The sequence below is a fragment of the Melanerpes formicivorus genome, unplaced genomic scaffold, assembly GCF_026170545.1.
Source record: "Melanerpes formicivorus ecotype bairdi unplaced genomic scaffold, bMelFor1.0.p_v2 SCAF_7, whole genome shotgun sequence".
NCBI lineage: Eukaryota > Metazoa > Chordata > Aves > Piciformes > Picidae > Melanerpes > Melanerpes formicivorus.
The window spans coordinates 11,799,555-11,813,844 of record NW_027142359.1 but is presented as its reverse complement, the minus strand read 5'-3'; the positions used below and the strand labels follow the sequence as shown (position 1 = coordinate 11,813,844).

The 14,290-nt window shown below is 40.1% G+C and overlaps 1 protein-coding gene across 4 annotated transcripts in view; it reads right to left on the bottom strand.

Annotated features, from left to right (window-relative positions):
- Positions 1–2,188: 2,188 nt before the first annotated feature.
- Positions 2,189–14,290, bottom strand: part of COL11A1 (collagen type XI alpha 1 chain) — a 127,238-nt gene continuing 115,136 nt past the window's right edge. For all 4 annotated transcript variants that reach the window (XM_068140998.1, XM_068140999.1, XM_068141000.1 and 1 more), the window contains 10 exons: positions 11,915–11,968; positions 10,940–11,047; positions 10,323–10,376; positions 10,198–10,233; positions 10,056–10,109; positions 8,986–9,235; positions 6,745–6,857; positions 5,864–5,932; positions 5,021–5,254; positions 2,189–2,855 (listed from right to left, as the gene is read on the bottom strand). In XM_068140998.1, the coding sequence (XP_067997099.1) occupies positions 2,709–2,855; positions 5,021–5,254; positions 5,864–5,932; positions 6,745–6,857; positions 8,986–9,235; positions 10,056–10,109; positions 10,198–10,233; positions 10,323–10,376; positions 10,940–11,047; positions 11,915–11,968 (1,119 nt within the window). In that variant the 3' untranslated portion in view covers positions 2,189–2,708. The remainder of the gene's footprint in view (positions 2,856–5,020; positions 5,255–5,863; positions 5,933–6,744; positions 6,858–8,985; positions 9,236–10,055; positions 10,110–10,197; positions 10,234–10,322; positions 10,377–10,939; positions 11,048–11,914; positions 11,969–14,290) is intronic.

Genomic DNA, 14,290 nt, shown 5'->3' with positions numbered 1-14,290 from the left:
TCCACTCTGAGGTGGGTGAACCTTCAAGATCACAGAACATCCAAGTTCTGTTTTGTCAGTTTTTGGAGGCAAAATCCAGATGTCAGGCAGTGATGAGCAAGACCGGTCTAGTGAAACAGAGAATGGACAAAGAGGAGTTAGAATAGCTGGTGGTAGCACAAAGTGTGTTTTCATGATGAGGATGAATAGCCTAAGGCCTTAAGGAGGGCTAAAGAACAAACCTGATGAGTCCTTGCCTGACAGGTGTAGAAGATTCAGGTTCATTTCCTTCTTTGGGACCCTGTCAGCATGAACCTTGGCAAGGTCTTTTGACTAATTATGGAAAAGATCTGGGCTGGTTTGACTTCTTTCATACATCACTGACTCTTATTAACACTGTTCCGCTGCAGCCTAATCCTGGTTCTGCCAAATCACAACCATCTGTAATTTGACAGAGTTGCTCGAAAGCACCTGGCCCAGAAAGCAGCTGCTTCTCTGCCAGATTTGTTGGGAGCTGCATTCACAGCTGTTGTGGACATAACCAAAGTTTATAAAGAACACCAGCAGATTACAAAATACATAGATTGTTTTGGAAGAGGCCAAATGTGGCATATGCCATGTCTCTTGCTTGAGCCCATCACCAGTTCTGGTTCCAATACCTAAAACAAGGTACTGGAAATGTGCTCCCATCATTTCCAGGTCTTAATCTAGTTGTTGTCATCCATTTCTCATAAATAAGGTTGGCAAATATATCCTATTTTGTGAGACCCTATAAGAATAAGCATGAGATTGTGAAGCACTCAGATATTGGAGGTTGTAAGAGAGTGGCTCGAGGAACGGTATCAGATTCCCATCTTGTGATTGGAGTGCTGTGGCTGCAAATCCCTGTAAACTGTGAAATTATCAGCCTTGTTGCACACTGCCAATGGCCAGATCAGTGTCTTTTCTGTTAGCACTTCAGTTCCCAGTGCTGTTGTTCAGTGCTGGCTTGGGCATGTCATAAATTACTTTCTTTTGAGTCTGAATGTTCTGGAGGGCAGCATAATGGCAGTGTGTGAATTCTGGACAGTGAAAAAACGAATGACCAATGCAGGTAGAGAAGACTTGATTTTTATTAATAAAATTTGTATTTTCCTCTTTGAGGTGACAATTACAAACTTTGGTTCAAAAATAAAATATGAACAGCAAGAAGTTGGCTTTTGAAATCTGACTTGTACATGTATAAATGTGCATAAGAAAATACCAGCTGGAAAGGAGGCAGCAGAAACTAGTACTATTTAATTTAACAATTTATAAGAAATAGCAACAAACATTTCTTTTCAAGTCTTACATATATTATGAAAATTACTTACAAAAGGATTTGTGTTGTAAAGCTAAAATGTAATTTCTACTTCCAACTACCTGAATAAGATGTTCAGAGGGAAGGCCAAACCAACATTTTTTTGTTTGTGTTGTGAGACTGGAACAGCAAGTTGTAAGAGTTTGTGTCAAAGACAACTCTGTAGGAAGCAGTCCCCTTGTATGTTGCTTAGCAACTATGTAGAATCACATGACCTAGACATATTGCATCCCTGGCCCTCAGGTAAAATAACAGGGACAAAGAATTCTTATTAATGAGACAGGCAAATATTGGATAGGACCATTCTGTGGAACTTCTGGTGTGCAGTTCAGAATGCAAACATCCAGCATTGCTGACATAAAAATCTTAAGTAAATGCTGCAGAAAGTCATAAATAACTGTTTAGAGTCCAGTTTGAATGTTTATGCAGACCAAATAAGCACAGTGGAAACAAATTCAGAGGAGGAGCTTAAAACAAACCAAACCAAACCCCTTCCCCCACCCCCCCCCCAAAAAAAAAGAAGAGGCAAGCTATAGGAGTAATTAATTCCACACAGATTTGTAACAGCTCTCTTGCACAGAAGTTGTTTGGTTTTTTTCTTATATATTTCCCTCCCCAAAAACATAAAATAGTTTATTTTAGGTATATACAGGTATCTTATGAAATTATGGAGCTAGAAAAGGAAAGAGAGTCTGAGGTATAGCACCATGGAACACAGCACCTTTGAAGGTACTTTTGTTGTTGAAATTCCTCCTCACAGAGCGAAATCAGCAGAACAGAGTTGTTGGAGTGTGCCGCTCAAGGTCTTCCAGTTTTGCCACCTTAAATTTTGTTGGCGACTTCAAATAACAAAGCTCTTCAACAGCAATATATACAAAGGGATTTTATTATTCATCAGGAATGGCTTCACTGCCAATGACAGCTTTTGTTTTGGGGGAATACAGACACAGTATTGACAATGCCATTTTGTAATGATAAAATAAGAGCCAGCTGCATTTCAGAGACACATGCAAGTTTTGGAAGTGGACAGATAACTAATAGTATAGAACTGTACAGAGAATAATTCCAGGCTATGAAACATTGTCTTAACAGCTCTGTTGTAGTGGAAGGAGCACCATGTCATTCATTTGTTTACAGCACCAAAGGAATCCAAAGGGGGATGTTCCTAAAGCCAGCCCTATGTTGTCTGTCTGTGTCACAGCATCCTTGCAGAGTAAGTTTAAGTCATGTGATTCTGGCCCTACAAGGGCAAACATTACTTTCTAGATAGGACATAGGTGCACAGCGAGACCTTTTCTATGCCATCCTCATTCAAAACTTGCATGTGGCACAAAAGTGGGTTGGTAGCACCAAAGTGCAACATTTTTGTTGATCTGGTTTTGTCATAAGCTTAACCGAGGAAGCAGACAGGACCAACCTCAAATCCAAACTTCTGGTTCTGATCACCAAAGTCATTGATCATCACATCGACTATAGGCACTTGGTCTATTTTGGGGGTGTTGATTTCAATCACTGTCTTTGCATAGCCTTTTCTCGACTGTTAAAAAAGAAGAAAAGAAAGCAAACTTGGTTATGTACCGGAACAGAAAGCAGAGATTGTAATCTTCAGAGGTCATCCCCGAAGCACACAATTTATAAATTCCTGATCCTCGTGCACTAGATATTACAAAAACTAAAACTTACGTTTTCTTAGCAGTTCATTTTTTAAATGTGGCATGGGATGCTTTTGATTTTAGAAAGAGACTTGGCTTACTAAAGCATGTCATGGCAGGGGCTACAAATGAAAAATTATCTAAAGAATACTGAATTCACACCTACACTGTTTAATAAAGAATTACAGTGCTTTCAGAGCAGTGCACACATCTTCCTGGGGAAAAAAGAAAAATCACTCATCCTGAAAGACAGAAGAAAGATCCACCTCAAGGAAGAAAGGCTGTCTCACAAAATACTACAGCAGCTGTCTGGACATGAAATGAAATAGTAGTCTGACAGGACTGTTAGCTGATGCACTTAGAAACCAGGTCTGAAAGCACACCCTTGCCTCCTAACAAAGCCTCTCTGCCTCCTGCAAATATCCTGCCAAGTCATCATGTTAGTTATCAAGACTGCACTTCATTCAGATGGTCTCTTATGTCTTGCTGATAGCCCTTTTAGCTGTGCCAGGCTCTTGGAGTTCAGCTGAATATCCAATCTGGTAATCTGTGTTCTCAGTTTAGTGACAGTTATAATCTAAATCACTTCCAGCTCTCTTTGGAGCTCCCTACTCACATGCTGTGGATAACAAAAGCAGAACAACAATACAGGACATACAGAAAGGCTGACATACAGCAGCTTCGCGTTGGAATCTCATTACTGAGTTATCCAGCAAAGTGCTGTTGTGGCCAAGAGGGCCAATGGCATCCTGGGGTGCATCAAGAAAAGTGCATCCACCAGGTTTAGAGAGGCTCTCCTCTCCCTCTACTCTGTCCTGCTGAGACCACACCTGGAATACTGTGTCCAGTTTTGGTTTCCCCAATTCAAGAGATACAGGGATCTGCTGGAGAGAATCCAATGTACAGCTATGAGGATGATTAAGGGACTTGAAGATCTATGCTATGATGAAAGAGTGGGGCTGTTTAGTCTTGAGAAGAGGAGCCTGAGAGAGGAATCTTATTAATGTCTACAAATACCTGAGGGGAGGGTGTCAAGATGAAGGTGCCAGTCTGTTTGCAGTTGTGCCCAGAGAGGTTGTGGAGTTTCCTTCTCTGGAGACTTTCAAAACCCACCTGGATGTGTTCCTGTGTGGCCTGCCCTGGATGATCTTGCTGAGGCAGAGGGCTTGGACTGGATGATCTCTAAAGGTCCCTTCCAACCCCTAAAATTCTGTGATCCTGTGATACTGAGAGGACACCTGAGCTGTGTCTCTGTCTCAGAGCCAGGTATATATCCTGGCACTTTTACTATTCTCTGTCACTGACTTCTCAGGAACTGCCTTCAAAATGTTCCCATATCAACCCCAAAATAATTAACGAGGCTTCAACTGTCACTTGCTCCTTTTGTGTCTTTGTTTCGAATTGTTCCATACAAACCATTCTGTTTCTGAAAAGAGGTAACAGTTGCTATGCCTACAAAGACCCTGCTGTAGAGGGTTTAGAGAGTTGATGCATGTTTGGACAGCTCCAGGGATTTTATCTGAGCTAAGAGAGGATTCTGAAAAGTACAATCCCCAAAGTTCACCTGGCTTTCACTACCAAAAAATGAAAAAAGGAAATACAGAATTACCTATCACACGGTGCAAGTAATTCACTTTGTTTGGGCACACACATATGGCTTAGTTCACAGATGTTTTGACTGTTGCAACTAAATATTTTGTCTGCATGTGCTCTGAGTATAGATACATTCTGATGATGGGCTGCCTCTCTTGATGGTGCTTTTGTTTTGCTTCTGTTCTCTGTACTCTAGTTTCAGCACATTGGTGCTGACAGCCCGTGCCCTTGTCAGGTTGGTTCTATTCCTGTTGCTTGACTTATGGTTTATTTTGGGTGTGTTTTTGTAGGTATATGAAAACAAATAAGGGACTAGCATACTGCAGTTCATAATTTACTAATAGGCAGTCTATTGAAGCATTTAGAAAGCTTTTCTCAGAAGAAAGCTGTGAGGAAAAATGAATTTGTTGAAATTGACAGGTTGAATTTTCCGAGACTCTTCTGAAGCTCTACTTACAGCACAACCATCATGAAGAGCTTTGATGTAAGGATTGTTGTCATAAGACATTTCTTCATCGTTTGATCCTAAGAACCTCAGTGCTTTGTCATAGCTGTCAGATGATGCATCATGCCAAGCTACAGACTGATGACAGTTGTAAGTGAAATTTTGTCTGGCAGAGGCACTCAGTAGTTTAAGGAATGTCATTTGGATAGTATTAATGGAATTCCCTTCAACATCCAAATAGGAAAGCTGAAAAATATGAGGTTACATGAAGCAAAATTATTACTGACACAAATAATAACTGTCCTTAACAAAAAGTCAACCAACATGTAATATTTTAAGGAGTTTTAAAGTTCAGTAAAGCTATGACTCAGCAAACAGATACTCATGTTGTAGCAATATATTTATGACGAAGAACCACTCCTTATAGCCTCATTCCAATGGGAAAGAGAGAATTACTTCTACTATGTAGTGTAAACCAGCACAATCTCTTCGGGGTTCTGGTTTTAGTTAATTACAAAGTGATGTCAGCCAGCAGTCTCATCTTGGCATACTCAGTATATTTCTGTTGCCTAGAATGGAGCAGGGGATCTGTGCTCCAGCTGCTTTGCTAAGATTCACTGTTGATGGGTGGTCTTCCAGAAGCCAGAGCTTCGCCATCAGTTTTGCAGATGACCACGGGGATCGTTATGGGACAGTACAGAGCAGGCTTCTGCTCTTCAGTGGCAAGAGACCATATAGCTGCTCTAATATTTAGGGTGAAAAGCTTGGGTCTGAAAAGTCTTTTCATTATCTAAATATTTATAAAATATATGTACTTGATTTGTGAATAACTGTTCTGTTGCAGCGACAACTTACCAGTTTGCCTCGCTTAAATTCACTGAACCAAGATCCCGGATTCTCCTTTGGCCATGATGAAATTCTAACCTGTGTTGTAAAACAGCAGAGAGAGAAATATTTAATATGTATATTAAGAGATTTGAAGGTTTTACTTTGCCTGTGACAAATTTCACAGCAGATAGTAAAGAAAAGTTCTTCTTTCTGAGATCTCAGCCTCTTTGATGCTCTAAAATAGGATGCTGTTCTTCTATAGAATGCCTTCAAATTAGTGACTTTAAATGGAATTCCAAGGGATAGCTTATTAAGACAGTTCTGTTGAAGGGAAATTGTTGTCATCTGTTAAGATTCAGGTAAACTGCTCCAAATAAATTACTCCTGGGAAGAGTGTCTGAATAGTTTTCACTGTTGTTGATGCTGATGGATTTCTCTCATTTAGGCAAGCTTTTAGAAAGTCTTCCTCTACACTATATGCCCCAGAAAGGTAACTGATAACAATGAGTGGGGACACTGTTAACACATAGTGTTTTATATGTACTTTGCACAAATATAAATGAATAGATACAAATGAACCCACATGAGAAACATGGTAAGAATTTTGCTTTTGGTTGTCAAACACAGGATGATGCCTTTTGAACTGGCTGCACAGCTATGCTGCATTCTGAACTGTGGTGAAGGGTTAGCAAGCAGGAGCACAGATTCCCTATCTAAACCAAAGTGTGAAGGTGCTGGTTGCTAACTCTGTACCATTCACCCCACTTTATTCAGATTTATGCAATTTCCAGTGCAGTCAGAAGGCAGATACAGGAAACGTGACAATGTCATGATCTGGTTCACTTCAACTTTGCAACAGCACAGTAGGGTCTAGCAACAGTTATGTGAGAACACAGTCTGGTACTTACTCCTTCAGATTTCTTATCAGGGTAGATGCAGGTTTCCCCACCTGCTGTGAAATTGCAGTATACTTTGAAGGAGTCTCCAGAACAGCCCTGGTTAGGATCAATCCAATATTCCCCTAAAACAAATGAGAAAATCCTTGACTTAGATAATGGAAATGTTGTTTGGAAGATTTGTGTTTTACTGGTACCTAATAGTCCTCCAAGTTTGTACCAAAGTTACTATATCTGAACAATGAGAAAGCAACCTCTTCATTTCTGTTCTGTTGTGGTTGGTTATGAAGGTAATGCAAGGATCTATTTTTATCTGCATCCTGTTGCTTTTGTCTAATTTTACTTCTAATTGTGACTCCATTGCAGGATACTGCTGAGATTTTTGAAGAACTGCAGAGACTTCAGTCTAGGGAAGGAAGGACTTTTTGTGTGAAACATGCATTGCAGGTCTCAACAATTTGTCCATTTCCATACTTCCACTAGCAGATTAATTTGTACCTGCGGTGACAGCACTCTCAACAACAGAGTAGAAACAGCTTTAGGCAGAAAGCAGCTAGGACTTAGGTCAGAGAGCAAAATCTGAAGTCATTTGCATACCTGTCCACATAAAAAGGTGGCCATACAGGACTTGGTGAAGTTGCAGCTGTTCTAAGTACCTAAAGCTTCCTTTGAGAGGCACTGACCTCAAGCAAAGATGGTTTTTACTGCTGGGTTGTGGAGCTGTAAGGCTAATGAAACTTCAGGCTGTTTTAGTTGATAAAACCCTTTAACAAATACTTGAGTTGTTGACACGGTGGGAGAGACAGTTAAAACCAGCATAAGGCCTCCATAGTGTTTGGCATTCTAGTTTAGAATTCAGGCCATACAGTGCTGGGGTTAACGAAGGCTGGGCATGAAAGACAGCCACAGTCAATCCAAGGTCCATTAAAAAACAGTGTCTGTAAAATCTACCATTCTAATTATAATGATGATTTCTGTGATGCAGGTCTTTATCTCCAGCTAGTTTCACAGCAAGACAGCAAATGATTTTCTGACACTACTGTTCTAATCCAGTTTCAAGCAAATAGTGGAGGTTTCAAAGATAAATGAGAAGTCCTTTCACGAGTGCTGCCTTTTGAATGCAGTGCACAGACAATGCATTTATGGTATTTAAAAATGCTATTGTTGCAGGCTCTGTTTGTTGAAAACAGTCTTTTCTACCTGTAGGTCTTATCCCTGGAGTGGTTTGTATTTTAATGCATCCATTTACTTATATTTTAACCGCAACAAGATTACATTTCTATGAAGAAAGCCCCAAATAATAAACAACTGCTGGTAAATGGAGAAGGTGAATGCTTATAAAAACATTCATTATTACGGAGAGTACTGAATTGGAAACTATGTGCTTTTCATATAGCACACACACTGCTTAACTATTCCTCAAGGCAACCATCTGCTTTTATCCAGAGTGAAAGCAGTAAAATATTATTAAACTGTCAACATCTATTTTCCCTCCCATTTAAAATGAGAAAAATACTGGCTTGACCTTGGAAAAATATCCATTGCAATAAAAAAATATAAAAGAACAAAAAAAAAAGAGGAAAGGATGAAAACTGTGTGAAAGCTGCCTTTCATTAAAGCTTTCCAGAGGGGCAAAGTCAGGTAGGAAAAAAAGGAAGGCAACAAAGAATAATTAAATCTTCAGAGCACAGTGTTGCGTTCATACTACTCTGCATTTGATTAAGCTACTACTTAGTAGCATTAAACAGTGTCAGAAGCACCCACTTGTCCGTTTGCTGAGTGGCATAGAACAAATAATGGTCAGGCAGTAAACCAAATGATTGTTTCTAAGGGTAAAAGAGCAGTAAAATTTGAGAGAGTCACAGTCAATAATAAATCTTACAGTGCCAATGCTGGTTGATATTATTATGCTAAGCTAAACTGTGCAGCTCCTGAAATAATTTTTCTTTCTTTTAAAAGAAGCTATTAGCTATCCCAGCATTCTGCCATTGGTGATTTTGCTGTCCATTGATCTAAACAGTATCAATCTTTCATCCCTTTCCTGTTTGGGTGGTTCTGGAAATTCAAGGCTGACCTTTCAAAACAGTAACTGTTTTTTATTTATCGCTGGAAAAAAATTTAAATCTAAGCCTAGATCAGGCTGTGCATTTAAAGAAGTCTGGCTTTTACCAAGAGAACATCTCTTACTTGATACCTGCACCAATGGGTTTAATGTCAGCCTTCTTTTGTCTTTGTTGTGCAATATTAACGTACCATCTGGGAAGTCTGGGTGGCAGAGTTGCAGGTCTTTGCAGGTTCGAGCTGGGTTATTCTGAGTGCCCATTGGATACTTCATATTCTCAATGTCTTGCTTTAGTGAATTCAGTGAGCCAAAAATCTCTTCCATGCCATCAGAATAATCCAGGATATTATCCCCAGCATCCGCTAACATGTAATCGGGAGATCTTCTTGTCTTTTTGGGTGACTGGATTGGCAGTGGCTGAATTACCTCACCTGGAGGACCCTGAGTGGAAAACAATTGTCTGGTTACCTTTTCTGTTTGTTTTTCAGTTGCAGAAACATGCAGAGGAAGACCACAGAATGTGGCTTGGAGATCCTTTGTGTGGGCTTTCTCAAATTCTTTATTTTCTTCAGGTCTGTGCCTATGAGTTTTGACTTACTTGCAGAAAAAAAATAAGATTGCAGAAGGCCAAACCAATGTGGTGCTCTTGTCACCACATTGCTTTTGGGGGAAAGTGTGCTGCCCTCACGTAAGTTAAGTGTGCAGGACTGCCTCTGTATACCTAGCAGTTCCCTCAAGCACAGGCATAGCCTTATGCCAGATGAATACTCTGGATGTTTCCTATGAGAAATCATTAAACTTGGAGTTTATAAAGCAATATTTCATTTAAAGAAGTTGAAACACTTCATTCAGATTTGGACTGTTTTCATTTTAGACTGTTATGGTATGAAAAAGACATAATAGAAGCAGAAGAGTATCAACAGGGGGAAACCACTATCATTCTATTGTTTGTGCTTCAGTACCGCACATCAAATCATTATTGCAAGAGGGTTTTATTGTTTGTTTGTGAGGGGGTTGTGGGGTTTTTTGTTTGTTTCTTGGTACTTTTGGTGGTGGTGTGGTTTTTTTTAAAGCTTTTCATGGCTTTTTCAGTGCAGGCAATGTATTTCTGTGTCTGGTGGAACTGTTTCCTGAAAAATGAATTTTCAAGCAGTCATTAATATTTTCCTTATCTGCAAGTTCAGAAATGCTGTTTTCTACCTGAGTCAGTACTTAATGTGAGTACAATGTGCATGCATGTCAGATGAGAGTTGTTACTTACCGGAGGCCCAGGTGGACCAGGTAAGCCACTGTCACCTTTTTGACCAGCAGGACCCTACAAAACAGTGAAAGAAATGCACACAACGTTAAAAAATAACACACACAAAAGTTAAGAACAAAAAGTATGGAGGAGAATTACTCACGCTGGATCCTTTGGAGCCTTTTGGACCCTGGGGACCCTAAGGGCAAGAACACAGAACTATAGTTGGAGTGTATTCCACACATCATGGGAGTGTTTTGAAGAGGAGGAATGGATGAAATTACTTACAGGTAAACCAGGAGGACCAGGAGGTCCAAGTGGACCAGCAGGACCAGAAATTCCCTAAGAAAGAATAAGGCAGTAAGTACAGAACTAAAACATTCTAAATACTGGACTGGACTAGATGATAGTCCAGCTAAGCATTCAGCCCTGACAGGTCTTGATTTAGGCCATTTGCCAGGGTCCAAAGTAGTTTGCAAGTGTAAAATATTATCTGACAGTCTGAATTGCTCGTGATTGTTACACTGCAGTACTTCTAGTCATGACTGTTCCCTTCCAAGAGTGGCTTGCAAATTTGTCTTTTTAATGTAGTGCCTTAAAACATTGATACTAACTAGGAGAAAGAAGATACTTTGGGCAGTGCAGTTGATAAATTTAATGAGATTGGTGCTGCTATTTCTTCCTTAATTAGGTGTATGCATTGTCTTCATCTTCTGAAACACTCTATGATGTTCTTTTTAGCTCTTTAACTTAACTGTTTCTGAACAATGCATGGGAAAGTTTTAACCTTGCAGGAGGCTCTGTGTGTTAAATGTTTATAGCAGCTTTATGTCTCTCCAAAGAAAAATCTTGAGTATCTACTCTTTACACACTGGGGACTTCAAGGATATGTGTGTTTTACTCACTGCATCACCCTTGGCTCCAGGGGATCCCTGTGGGCCAGGAAGACCCCTATCACCCTTTTCGCCCTGTTCTCCTGGAGGTCCAATCAGACCGATCAAACCAGGATGTCCCTAAAAAAGGGAGAAGAAAATAGAGTTAAAATTCAATAGAGATAAAGTAACTGTGCTTTGCAAACATGTAAATCAGAGCTTGCAAATGTCATCGCTGCTGCTAGTCTACAATCGACCTGACAACAAATGATTCTGAAAGCAGATTCATTGTTATTAGTTGGCCTTTTAGACTTGAAGGTGATTTGCAAGCTGTGATTGCCTGTTCAGTGAAAGAGATCGAAGTGCAACGTAGTCCCTGCTGAAACTGCTAGGGAAATAATAATGCCTGTGGGTACCAATTTGGTACCAACTTCCACGCTGAGATACCATAAGCATATTAGAGAATTGCACATTCATTTCCACATATGATGCTGCAGTGTAAACAGCTGATCCAAGCACACCACCAACGCCTGGCATTCACAAGATCCAACTATATTCATGCCCCTTTCCCTCTACCACTCTCCAACGCACAAGCAATCAATACGTGCGGTTGGAACCGTATTATAGGAAATGCTTCCCCAGATGTCTCAGTTTGTTATTTCACAATAAAGCACTGCAGCTGTTAAATAGTTACATTTTGTTGTTTAAAAATAAAAACCTTGACTAGTTTTTATTCCTTGCTTTGGTTTTGTAAACCCAGCAGCTCTCTACCTCAGTGTCTTTGGGATTTCCATTGCAGGGAAGAACTGTGTGGTCCATGGACTGCCACACAGGCAGAAAGCTTTGCCTTTCTATAGATCTCCAGGATATCAGATGCGGTTTAAGACTTCACCATTAATACTAAGGCTATAGGAAGCTGACTGATAGACACAGCCTTGCTTTCTCATAAAAAGCCCTGCTAGCTTTACACAGCCTTTCAGACAAGCTCAAAGAATGAACAGAGAATACCTTCTCTCCTTTGGAACCTGGGTCTCCTTTCAGGCCAGGCAAGCCAGGTGGACCCTAAAGAAATCAAGGGAATTAATGTTAAAATCATTTTTCATGTACTGCACAGGTCACGTTTCTTTGAAATATTATTGAAGCAGTGTAAGTCAAAGTACAGCATCCTCCACTTGTGGATGGCTGTGATTGAGGGCATGTCATTTAGGGCCCAAGACAAAGGTGAAGTGTACATTTAAAAAGGTGTAATAAAGCTGCTGTAGCATTTAAAGCCATGAAGAAATCTATGAAGCAGAGGGTCAGCTAAATTCTTGCCACTCAAAACATCCAGTGAAGCAAGTAGTATTTTAAAACATAGTGAAATATGATTTTGTTGATTAGCCTAATTTTGCTTGCAGTTCCATTATGTAACTTCAGTTATTCAGCTTAATTGCTGAACCTTTTTCAGCCCTTTATTTCACAACACAGTGGAATGTATCCTCTTAATGTGTTTTCTCTCAGTTTACTACAGCTCAGTAAGACTTCAGCAGAATATAAATCAGGTTACTTAAAATAACTGCTCCTCAATACTGGCTTGTTGGAAGACGACCTCCTATTTTGTTTCAGCACTCAAGGCATTGTCTTGGGATTATGGTTTCCTTGACTTGCCACCAGAAATTTCTATATGACCTTGAATAATGCATTTAAATCTCAATTTTCTAAATGTTCTTCTCCACTCAACTTTGCTTAGTGCAATCTTGCTGTGCTAACTCCACTGACATGCACAAGTTTATGGCTCTTTGTCACTTCTGTGAGTGTTACTAGTTACACACACTTCTACAGTTTTGCAGTACTACTCTGGGCAATCTTAAATGTTTTTAGGAATTGTCTTAGTCTCTTTGGGCCTCCACTCCTCATTTGCTGGATAGGGATAATACCCCTACATAACACAGATGTTAAACCAATACCTTGTTAGGTGCTTACACAGTTCACAGCAGCTTACTTTGTATTTATGAGTCCTCCTTTCTGCAGCATAGTAGGGACATACGCTACATTGTGAACCTGATAAAAAATACTCTTTATTCTAAATCTTATATGTAGTCATCTCTAAACAGTACTCCTGGGGCAGGAGACAGAGCTGGGAACAAGCAACACAGGGTCAGTGGAGCCATGCTACAAGCCCTTTCATATTTCTGGGATGGGCGTGGGGAAGGAACAAGTTCTGTATCATGAGGGTAGTGGAACACCAAAACAGGTTTCCTGGGGAGGTGGTTGGGGCCCTATCCCTGGAGATATTCAAAGTGAGGCTCAGCAGAGCTCTGGGCAACCTGATCTAGTTGAGGATGCCCCTGCTGACTGCAGAGGTGGTTGGACTGGATGACCTTTGGAGGTCCCTTCCAGCCCAGACCATTCTGTGATGCTATGTGTGATTCCTTTTTTTCAGGTGGTTGCAATATAAGATGATGCTTAGAAAATCTATTGCAAAACACCACTGTGAAGGACAAACACATTCACATGCATAGGTCCTTACTTTCTGCACATCCCTTGCAAAAACCACTGAGTAATCTTGTTTATATAATCTGACACAAACTTCCTCCCCGTGACACTGCATTTATAGTCTGTATTTGGGTTGTAAGAGCAATCCATCAAAGACACTATTTAACCAATAGTCAAAAATATAGCTGAGTAGATGGCATAGAAAAAGGATTCCATACGAAGCTTGTTAGAATTTTCTGGTTTTTGTTCTTAATCCATTCTTTTTGCCTTTTTCTTCCTTTTTTTTTTTTTTTTTTTTAATAATGATGCTAACCCTTATTCATCGTTTTAGAAGCTGTGAGGATGGGAGTGCTGGTTTTGTGTAACTGGTACAGCGTGAGGTGAAAAATGCAGGCCATGCAATGTGTATGCAAGGCATTTGTTTCTCAGAGGCAATTCATCTCACACCTTAGGCATAGAGCTGCTTAGCTAAGTCAGTATCTCCTCACTACCACTTTCCTGCTGGCAGTGGACATCTGTGAAGCGATGATAGGGGTAGCAGTATTAAGTGACCTTTTCAACCTGGCACAGAATCAGAAGTGCTATAATACTTCATGTACAAAATATTATTCAGTATGTATCCTTCCCATCTTTACCTCAGGATGCCATTAGATGCAAAAGCCTAGGAAAATACATAATTTATAAATGAAAAGTGAAGTTTCTAAGCTTTTGGAATACAGAATCAGACACTTTCACCTGCAGTGTGTTGTGCTCGACTGCAAATCTGATTTCATATTCCTCTCCTGCTAACAGTCTGTTGTGAAGGAAGGGAAGGAAGGTGAGCTAACCTCAGCAAGCTCTACATACAAACTTTACTATCTTAAAATCCAGCAGACACTTTCAGTTGTAGTTCTTTCTCTAAGGAATAGG